An 11,927-nucleotide genomic window follows, 5' to 3' on the forward strand; every position below is an offset into this window, starting at 1 on the left:
TGTGTGTTCACGGTGTGTGTGTGTTCACTGCTGTGTGTGTGCACTTTGGATGGGTAAATGCAGAGCACTAATTCCGAGTATGGGTCACCATACTTGGCCACATGTCACGTCACTAACACATCCTGGAAGTAGCCTCCAGTCACTACTATGTTGTCCCCTTAGAGCAAGAAATAATATTTTAGATGGTGTGGACAGTTAGACAACAAAGGCAAAATGCCCAATTGTGTTTCTGGAGATCTACAGTACTTTCATGCAAAGGTCAGCTCCAATCCTAATCAAACACACCTGAACAAGCTCATTAAAGGGGCTTACACACCATGATTACACTCCAATATATACACACACCATATATTGGAGCACTGATTGTAGATCTCCAGAAACAGGATTCGGCACTCCTGACTTAGAAGTTTTGTTTTGGAAAGGGCATGTACCACCTGATCGGGCATGTTCCAGGTAGGTCATTAGGCGCTTTCGCACTGCGTAGTTCTAGGAACTAGCCAGCAGGGTCTTTCCTAGAGAACCAATCTCCTCCTCAGGGCATTTTCCTGGTTGCATTCGCACTGGCAACAGGAACTCTGAAGCGACCGACAGCGACGTCTTTATTCATGGCATTTACAAACATCAACAACCGGTGAATGTGATGTGACCGGATCGAATGTGAACATGATCGGAGCTGTTTTTGTTGTGTGTCGTGGGTATCGCGATAACAAAGATTTAATGTAATTTACGTGATAGAAAGAGCATGAAAATCAGACAAAATCTCTTATGACAACTTGCAGTGTTATCATTGCGGCTGAGAAAAGAACACAACGTTGCAGACAACAGGTAAATGCCATTATCATTGTTTTCCATGTTTATGTAGTAAATACTTTTACATGGCTTTTTAAAAATGCCGGGTAGCCAGTGTTTCGTATGCGTTGGGCCAATCAGCATACACTTACATCACTGGTAGTTCCTATAGAACTGTTCTAGACCCTACACTGAAGTAGGAACCAATGTAGTTCCCGCAAATGGAGTTCCTAGAACAAATATGTTACTAGTTCCTGCGGTGCGAATATACCAAAAAAGCCATTTGGTGAAGCATCTAAGTTTAAGTTCTGTGTACGTCTCAGAACTTTGACTTGTCACTCCTATACATCCAGAGCATTGCAACCAAAAAAATCTTGGCTGTGGTTTTGTGTTTGTGGTCCAACTTCCTTAATCCTGATATGTGTCTTGGTGCTCTCCTGACCACTGCCAAAAACCAAGGCTTGGAAGTAGGGACTCAGCTGGGCCAAATGACCATGGTTCACAAACAACTCTCAACCTGGAGCACTACGTCAAGTGTGTTGTAGACACCATCCTGATCTTTCTCAAAAAAATCTTTCTCTGTGCCTAAGCTGAGATCATAAGTACCTACTTCTTGCCGAATAAAAATTTTTGTTTTTATTTTGGAATTTTTTCCAGCACTGTGGTCCAAGTTCCTTAACCTCAGCATGCCTCTTGGTGTTCTGCTGACCACCGCCAAAAAAAAAAAAAAGCCTTGGAAGTAGGGACGCAGCTGGGCCAAACGCTCACGGTTCACAAAAAACAATTATCCCTCCATCTGGAGCACTATGTCAGGAGCAATAACGACAGAAACCTGATCCTCCTCAACTAAATCTTTCTCCGTTTCTAAACTCTGGTCCAAATTCTTGTTTTGTCCAAGTCAATACCACAACAAACCACAAGGGGTAGATGTTGGACAACTGAACATGTCTAACCTATATGTAGGGTATATTACTTTGGGAGTTTTACTGCTTTTGAGAATTGTGTGGTATGATCTTGTCATATAATGAAATTTGAAGTTGGAATGTTTGACTTTCAGTATAACTACACGATAATTGTGTAAACGGTTCTAGTTGGCTGTTCATATTGCAAAAGATTATGGTTAAATGCCGTTGCGTTCCCACCCTCTTGCAGAAGTGTTGTAGTTTTAACAAGGGTCTTTTTTGAAGCATTTAAAGTTTAAGTTTTGAGTATATCTCAGAACAAAAAGTTAATTTATCTTGAAATATTGTTCTATAGCTTGAGCGTTGCAACTAACAAACAACAAGCATGATTTTGTGCCTGTGGCCCACCTATTTTAATCTGGAACGCTATGTCAGGAGTACATCAATGTCAGGTGGAGGAAAATCCTGATTCTTCACCTAACCCTAGCTTAATATTTCTCTGTTCCTAAGCTTGGGCCATAAATCACGCTTTGTGTTAGTTCTGGCAAGTCATGTTAGTCAAGCTTGCATCAGCTGACTCTCAGCTGATCCACATCTACCTATTGGGATGCGACACCTATCACAGCACCCATATATAAGATCAGTATATAAGATTCATATATAAGATTCAGTATTATCACCTACTTTCGCGTTGCTCAATAGCTAATTACCCTCCTCCATCCCCAACTCCTCCTCTCGTCAGTCAGGATTCGGCCTTCTGGTTCTCCTTTGAATCACAAGGCTAATTTCTAAAATGTTGCATTCAATTATTGAACTTTTATGATATCTGCAATACATTTATGTTGGTTCTGTTCTGTTTACCCTGGGGGGGGGGGATTGCTGCTCTCCCTGCTCGTATCCATGCTGGGCTGCATGGATGTGCAGGGAGTTCTTGCCCAGAACAGAACCGCCAATCCAAAACTCGATGCTAATTGTCAGTCATCTTTGACTTTAGTGGTCCTGACAGAAGTATCTACTTCTTACTTGATAAAAAAAAAATGTCTCAAACCCATTGAAAATGAAATGGGTTTTCAAAAGATTGCAATTCTCCCCGTCGGGGAATCGAACCCCGGTCTGACAGGCGGGGATACTTAATTTAATAAAAATACTATTTAGAAGCATATATGCAGTCTGATTATGGATCCATTACTAATGAATGAAACTATATCTATTTGGAGACTTCATTGAAGCTTTTTAAAAGCAATTTATTTCACACACCACTGAAACAATACATTCATAAATCACTCCGCAAACCCTTGTGTGCTGTTGCATTTAAGACCAAACTCCTCCATGTTCACTTTCTCCACACATCAGATCCCCCAAGAAGAAAAAATAATATAAAATGCTAACAGGATGCTTAGTCTTGCCTGTACCTGTCAGAACACCTACAGATTTTTGAACGTATTGATAAAAATACCCTTCCAGCATTTTAACTCAAAACTAGGCTATAGAAGAAGCAGGACACATCATTTATATAAAAATATATGCATTCTGCATCCACTTCAAGCATTGCAGCTAGATCTGTAATTTCATCCATTTCCAGTTTCTATTTATGTTTGGCACTGTCTTAAGTGTGCAACAGAGACCAAGACAACACTGTTTTTTCTTCCACTCGAATATGTACAAATATTCAAATTACAATGCATATTTTTATGCGGTTTTCGAGACCTGCTGAGACACTCGACCACATTCAGTTGCTTCACCACATAAAATGCCTACGATTGTTGCAGCATTTCGGGCTCCATTCAAAACCACTGCTCATTCAGTTTCTACTGCATACTGAACTGGTTCTAGTGGGAACTTTAGAGTTAATAAAGGGATAGTTCACCAAAAAATGAAAATTAAGAATGAAATAAAAAAGAATGTTGGTAACCAAACAGTTGTCGGTAGCCATTGACTTCCATAGTATTTTTTCCATGGCTACCGTCAGCTGTTTGGTTACAGTTGACAGATGATGGTAGCCATTGGCTTCCATAGTATTTTTTTTCCATACTATCCTATGGAAACTATAATATATACTGTCAACTGTAACCAAAATAGTTGACGGTAGCCATTGACTTTCATAGTGTTTTTTTTCCCCATACTATGGAAGGCAATGGCAGTTGACGGTAGCCATTGACTTCCATAGTATGGAGAAAAATACTTGGGAAGGCAATTGCTACCATTACCTGTTTGGTTACAGTTGACGATAGCTATTGCCTTCCATAATATGAAAAATAAAACACTATGGAAGTCAATGGCTACTGTCAACTGTTTGGTTACAGTTGACGGTAGCCATTGCCCTCCATAGTATGGAAAAAACACTTTGGAAGTAAATGGCTACCATCAACTGTTTGGTTACAGTTGACAGTTGACGGTAGCTATTGCCTTCCATAGTACGGAAAATAAAACACTACGGAAGTCAATGGCTACGTCAACTGTTTGGTTACAGTTGACAGATGACGGTAGCCACTACGGAAGTCAATGGCTACTGTCAACTGTTTGGTTACAGTTGACAGATGACGGTAGCCACTACGGAAGTCAATGGCTACTGTCAACTGTTTGGTTACAGTTGACAGATGACGGTAGCCACTACGGAAGTCAATGGCTACTGTCAACTGTTTGGTTACAGTTGACAGATGACGGTAGCCACTATGGAAGTCAATGGCTACGTCAACTGCTTGGTTACAGTTGACAGATGATGGTAGCCATTGGCTTCCATAGTATTTTTTTTCCATACTATCCTATGGAAACTATAATATATACTGTCAACTGTAACCAAAATAGTTGACGGTAGCCATTGACTTTCATAGTGTTTTTTTTCCCCATACTATGGAAGGCAATGGCAGTTGACGGTAGCCATTGACTTCCATAGTATGGAGAAAAATACTTGGGAAGGCAATTGCTACCATTACCTGTTTGGTTACAGTTGACGATAGCTATTGCCTTCCATAATATGGAAAAAACACTTTGGAAGTAAATGGCTACCATCAACTGTTTGGTTACAGTTGACAGTTGACGGTAGCTATTGCCTTCCATAGTACGGAAAATAAAACACTACGGAAGTCAATGGCTACGTCAACTGTTTGGTTACAGTTGACAGATGACTGTAGCCACTATGGATGTCAATGGCTACCGTCAGCTGTTTGGTTACAGTTGACAGATGACGGTAGCCACTACGGAAGTCAATGGCTACTGTCAACTGTTTGGTTACAGTTGACAGATGACGGTAGCCACTATGGAAGTCAATGGCTACGTCAACTGCTTGGTTACAGTTGACAGATGATGGTAGCCATTGGCTTCCATAGTATTTTTTTCCATACTATCCTATGGAAACTATAATATACTACTGTCAACTGTAACCAAATAGTTGACGGTAGCCATTGACTTCCATAGTGTTTTTTTTTTCCATACTATGGAAGCCAATGGCTACCGTCAACTGTTTGGTTGCAGTTGACAGAAGCCATTACCCTGCATAGTATGGGAAAAAACACTATCACCCTTTTGGTTACAGTTGATGGTAGGCATTGCCCTCCATACGTGTTTGGTTACAGTTGACAGTAGCCATTGCCTTCCATAGCATGGAAAAAATAACACTATGGAAGTCAATGGCTACCATCACCTGTTTGGTTACATTTGACGGTAGCCATTGACTTTCATAGTATTTTTTTTCTCTATACTATGGAAAGCAATGGCTACCGTTACCTTTTTGGTTACCAACATTCTTCAAATGTCTTATTTTGTGTTCAACAGAAGAAAGAAATTGAGGGTGAGTAAATGATGACAGAATTTAGATTTTTGTTAAACATGCCCTATCAAATAACAGAAATAAACTTGAAAATAAAATCTAGTTAATTAGCCAACTAGATTGTCACATATCAACTATCAATGCTGTTTTTTTTTACCAAAAACTCATGATTGTAGACGTTATCGACAGTTCTTATTTTAAACATGGGTTTAAAGATACTAACATACCCATGCAGCGCAGAAAATGTGGTTTATTTTTAATATTAATGGTTTGATGTAGGGGAACAGATGAGTTGAAAAGTAGTTTGGTGACGTCCACTGCATAAACATTGTATTTCACACAGTAGAGGCTAATAATGAAAGAAAAGTAAACACTAAATATGACATAACATGGCATAAAGTAGACACCATATTTAATTTGACATATTTCCAAAATTGTTCCAGTGGAGAAAACGCAACAAAAATGGTACGACGTCTTGAAAAGACGTACATCTATCCATCAAAGGCTTGTTTTCATTGGTGACAAATTAAATTTGGCATCTACTTCGACTGAAACGTCTCATGATTATTAATACTGAAAAACAATTGTGAGAAATGAGCGATGACCTTGAGAGTTTTTGGCAGGGTTTAACTGTGATAAATAAAACCTCACTCGACGCACACAGCAGAGATAGCAGCAGAAACCAGACATACAACGGACACCTCGTCATAAAGGATCGGCTATATCTATCGAAAATTTTTTTAGCTGTGCTGATTATAACGTCACATCATGGCTTCAGTTTAAACTCCATGAAAATCATCATGGAAGACCAGTCGACGTCCAATTCGCTTTAACGCACACATACACACACGCGCACGCAACATGCGGCCTAGCGCTTGCATTCTCTCCGTTGCCATCCTCCGAGTGTCGTCACGTCTAAACGGTTAACGTTCACTCATCGTCAAAGTTCTGCTGCAGCAGGAAGTTCGCGGCAAGGTTTTCGTTCTTCTCGCAGGCGAAGTAGGCTTGGATGACGAGTCCCTCTGGAAACCCCAGAGCTTTTAACTAGAAAACATAACGCAATTTTATAAAATGTTAAAACATGTTGTGTGAAATTACTGTTCGTTCAATCATTTTTAATTAATTATTAAAATTAAAATATATATTTTTTTCTATTTTAGAATTGTTGTTAACCTTGACATTTTGCATTAGATACAATTACATTGTGTATGTGTATATGTATGTATATAAAGTTTATTTTGTGGAAATGTTAAGATGCACATTAGAAATGACTTAAAAAGCTGAGTAATTATCAATATAAACATTAAATTAAGATAACATAGTTATTTGAATTATAATAAATTAAAATACAAAATAATTAATAAACAACATTTTAATAATAAATTATTTTCAATTCACAAATGACTACATAACCATTAGAATGCAACAATAAAAAAACATGAATTATGCACATTTTATTCAAAAACAAAAAAAAAGTTTAAAAATGAAAAACAAATCATTTAATGTTTATTTAAATATGTTTAAATAATCGTAATTATTTAAACATATTTCATAATTAAATATTAACAATTTAATTATTTTACACACACACATACATATATATATATATATATATATATACACTACCGTTCAAAAGTTTGGGATCAGAATGATTTTTAAATGTTTTCACAGGAGTTTCTTATGCTCATCAAGGCTGCATTTATTTGATCAAAAATACTGTAATACATAAAAAAATTTAATATTGTGAAATATTATTACAATGTAAAATAACATTTTTCTGTTTTAATATACATTAAAATGTAATTTATTCCTGTGATGCGCAGCTGAATTTTCAGCATCATTACTCCAGTCTTCAGTGTCACATGATCTTCAGAAATCATTCTAATATGCTCATTTATTATCAGTGCTGGAAACTGCTTCATATTGTTTTGGAACCTGTGATACTTTTTTTTCAGGATTCTTTGATGAATAAAAAGTTCAAAAGAAGAGAATATATTTAAAATAGAAATCTCTTCTAACAATATACACTACAGTTCAAAAGTTTGGGGTCAGTACATTTTTATTCTTTCTTTAATTGAAAGAAATGTAAACTTTTATCATGTGACACTTTATACTGGAGTAATGATGCTGATGGAAATTCTTTTTATTAATATTTATTGCTGATGTATTATTATACATACAGTGGGTACGGAAAGTATTCAGACCCCGTTAAATTTTTCACTTTTTATTCATATTTATTGCTGATGTATTATTATACATATATATACATATATATTCTGTTTTACTTTGAATTATGTCAAATAAAATGGGTAGCAAATGTCATTCCATGCTGACTTTAAGTAAAAGTGGATAAGTTTATTAGGTATTTTATTTGAATTTAAAACACAGTTGCAGCTTTAAAAACTGAATTTAAAAATATATATTCTGTTTTACTTTGAATCATGTCAAATAAAATGGGTAGCAAATGTCATTCCATGCTGACTTTAAGTAAAAGTGGATAAGTTTATTAGGTATTTTATTTTAATTTAAAACACAGTTGCAGCTTTAAAAACTGAATTTAAAAATTCAAATTTTTTCTTATTTATTGTGTAATTTCCGTGACACTAACGTGACCAAATGGTATCTAGTAAAACTACATTTCACATTGGTCTGTGCGTTGTCCCTAGTATCACAGAAATTATACTTCGTCTTCAAGCCAAACGTTCGTAGCATTGTTAGCATACCCTCTCGATGGCCTCCTTCTCCTGCGGCGTGACCTGGATGTAGTTGGTCTGTGGTGCGCTGGGAGCTTCAGCGGCTTCGGCTTCGCCTACGTGTGGCTCGTTCAACATCTGCACGAATCGCTCCTGATGCTGCGTGATTTGCTGCACAGAAAAATAAGCGCAGATTCAGCATTGTGCGTCCAATCGCAGCGGCTCTGCGCTAAGCTCCACCCACCTGCAGGAGCTGCGGGTTATCTCGGCCAAGCTGCTGCAGGAGCGCTGGCAGCAGCGCCGGGTTCTGCTGGATGATCTGACGCATCTGCTGGAACTGCGGCTGGTTCCTCAGGAACTCCAGCGGGTTCGCCAAGGCCTGCGCCGCTCCCGACTCCACACCTGTTCACAGGACAGAAAGGGCTGTAGAGGAGTCTGGCCCGGGACGCTGGTGGGCCGCCATCGAGGAAAAGCTCAAAGAAAACCATTTTCTTTGTTTCCTACTGCACTGTATTATGCAACACTGTCTTTTCTGTGCCTCCAAATGAGAAAGTAAACATAAAGTCAACATTTTTGAAGTGTCTACTTTTTGTCGCATCTGTTGACCCTCACAAAATTAGCCAAAAATCAACATTATAAATATATTATGCAAATAATAATTAATATTTATTTAAATAATTGTAATTAAACAATTTAAACCATATGAATAAAATACTACATATATTATAAAATATAATAAAAATTTCTATATTAATAATAATTTTGGTGGTGTTATATTAGCATCACTGATATACTATTATGTATTTTTTTCATATTTGAATTAGATTTAACTTTTATATTGTCTATTTTCACTTTTTAAGTTTCAGTAATTTTGTGTTTGTTTTTTAAAATTTAAATATATATATTTTTTTATGAAAGTAAAAATACAACACAAATAACACCAATGTTTTTTTTTTAAGTATTTACATTTACACTTTATGCTGTCTATGGTTTCCATGAAATTCGCCAAAACTCAACACAACATACAAACAAAAACAAAAACATAAAAGAGTCGCATTAACTAAAACCATTTCATTTCTAATTTTCGTTTAGTTTAAGCTGAAGTACTGAAGTTAAGCTGAACTCAAACTAAATGAACTTAAACTTAATAGAATAAGTAATTTTGCTGTCTTTTTTAATTTTAAAAGAAGAACTTTAAAATAATTGTGGAAAATATCAAGAAAAAACGAATTCAAAATATTAACAAAAACTATAATAATATATTAATGATACAAAAAAAACACTGATTGAAGCTTGTCAGGGACCAAAAATATTTGCAAAATGTGCAGCACAGACACACAAAAAATTTCTGTGAATTAATTTTTTTATCTTTTAACTAGTTCTGTAATGGTGCAAGTGACTATACACTAAGCATAATTATTACCTAAATTGTTTGTACTGTAGTGTAAATTAGTGAAATACTACTAAAGTTTTTATTAATATTTTGAATTAGTTTTTATTTTTATATATATTTTTGTTGTCATTTGAATTTTAGTCAAAGTTTTAGTAATTCTTTTGTGTGTTTTTGTCATTTTTTATTTATGTCATTGTCACATTTTTTGTGAGGGTAAAATGGGTTTCTCACACTTCCTCTCTGTTTTAGTGCAGCAACCGACTAATAATTGAGATCCAAAAAACAATCACCCAAAAATATAATTTCACAGAACTTTTGTATTTAAAACTCATAATTAAGAAAGTGTTCAATTTTGAGTAAACTTTTTCACATATCTCATATTTTAAATTTTGAGTAAACTTTTTCACGTATCTCATATTTTAGTCTTTGACAAGCGACAATAACGTTTTTTTTGTTTTTTGCAAAGTGCATGGACCCCAACACCACCAAAATTTGTACAGCCTTTCCAAAACACATCTATGTGTCAAAACTTTGCACACACATTCATAACCCAAAATGAGAAAAAGCCACCAAATTTCAACAAGTAAAATAGTTTAACCGGTGTTTCAAACTGTTTAGAAATCAAATGTGGGTCTAACTGACCCTCAACACATTAAGAAAGTTAAGTTTAAAAAACATTGTAAAATTTATGCACATTGCCAAGTCCAAAGTTCACATTCACTTACTTGTTAACGCTAATTTGGGGGCAGATTTTATTGAGATATTGACCTTTATGCTTCCTTATTTGCCTAATGAACAGAACGTCAGCGATGCCCATGAGCATAAATGAAGACTCCTCCATCAGCTGTGCTACCGAAATGACGGTTCAGCGAATTAGCAAGAAGGCGGCAGCTGCAGGGCAAATGGGCGTCTATTTCCACACGTCGTGAACAAATGGCCACTCACCGGCTGCGGCGGGCGGCGGCTGAGGTCGCTGTGGTGCTGGAGGGGTGGGGTTGGACACCGGCGTGGGCCGCACTACTTCCTGCGGCGGCTGCTCGGTTTCTGTGGGAATACCCTGAGGAACGGACATTAACAGCTCGTTCATTTGTGAATTTGTGCGGTTTAAACACGTGAAAGCTGGGTTGACCACATTGTCTTTATTAATATTCATTAATTATGTGCACAAATCATTAGTGATATTCTAAATAAAAAGACAAATAAAATTAAATGAAAGAAGTAAAATAAACTTGATTACAATTTGTAATTAATCATAACTTATATGAAAAATAATAAACATATTTGTAATAGTTAATACTTTTTTGTATTATTTTGTCCATGATCATTAGACAGCCTCAATAAAAAATGAAATAAGTGTATTATAGCATTAATATTTTTAACTTAATATGTATTTAAATAATTTATCAATGATTAAAATTAATTGTAGTATTAATATTATCATTGCTATTATTTATGCTAGTTTATACTTTTTTATATATTTATGTAACTTTGTTTGGTGATCACAATGGATTTCTTTATTTGATTATCGTTTCATGAGTTAATATTAATAATTTTAAATGTATTTAAATAATTTGAAATAATTTTATATAAATTATTTAATTATTATTAATAACTGATATAAAATAACTCATTTTTGCAATGTATTAATATTAATAATTTAATATGTATTTTAATAATTGTACGTCATTTAAATACTCAATTTAATATTACAACACATTTTAGTATTAGTATTTCGTTATGTATATACAAAGTTTGTACAAAGTTGGTTTTATGATCTAATGGTTACAGTCATTTTGTTTTTGTTTTTTCTTACCTATTTTTTTGGGATATGTCTTAAGATTTAAAAAGTGATTTAAAAAGTTGAGCAATTATCCAAACAATATATTAAGTAAGCTACTTTACCAAGCAAAGTGCAAATATCAAATGGTTAGTTCACCCAAAAAATTAGGCTGTGTTTTACTCACCCCCGAGGTATCCTAGGTGTATATGACTTTCTTCTTTCAGACGAATCCAGTCGGAGTTATATAAAAAAATTGTCTTTGATCTTTCAAGCTCTATCGTTGCACTCAGCGGGTGTTGCATTGCTTCAGTCCAAAAGACGTGACATAAAAAGCACCCTTCCATAAAAAAAAGTGTCTCACACTTAGGCCTGTCGCAATAATCAATATATCGACTTATCGCGCAATATATGTTCATGACCTCAATCATTTTTGGTGACGCAATATATCACCCATTATATTTATTTTGATGCTTAATTTGCATGATCTAAATATTCTTAAAAGTGAAAAGTTTGATGTCATTTGGAAGTGTGTAGGCCAGCATTATTATGCTGTTACATTATGATTATATATTCAGTGGCATAAAATGGTCTTTAAAATGACAAT

General features: G+C 35.4%; 1 protein-coding gene across 1 annotated transcript in view; it reads right to left on the reverse strand.

The window, feature by feature from the left end:
- Positions 1-5,603: 5,603 nt before the first annotated feature.
- LOC107702626 (UV excision repair protein RAD23 homolog B-like) overlaps positions 5,604-11,927 on the reverse strand; it is a 10,874-nt gene continuing 4,550 nt past the window's right edge. The window contains exons 7-10 of the mRNA XM_016504995.1: positions 10,489-10,621; positions 8,395-8,552; positions 8,181-8,321; positions 5,604-6,501 (exon numbers count right to left, since the gene is read on the reverse strand). Coding sequence (XP_016360481.1) covers positions 6,388-6,501; positions 8,181-8,321; positions 8,395-8,552; positions 10,489-10,621 — 546 coding nt within the window. The 3' untranslated portion in view covers positions 5,604-6,387. The remainder of the gene's footprint in view (positions 6,502-8,180; positions 8,322-8,394; positions 8,553-10,488; positions 10,622-11,927) is intronic.

Source organism: Sinocyclocheilus anshuiensis, unplaced genomic scaffold (genome assembly GCF_001515605.1).
Source record: "Sinocyclocheilus anshuiensis isolate Anshui unplaced genomic scaffold, SAMN03320099.WGS_v1.1 scaffold802, whole genome shotgun sequence".
NCBI classification, from domain to species: domain Eukaryota; kingdom Metazoa; phylum Chordata; class Actinopteri; order Cypriniformes; family Cyprinidae; genus Sinocyclocheilus; species Sinocyclocheilus anshuiensis.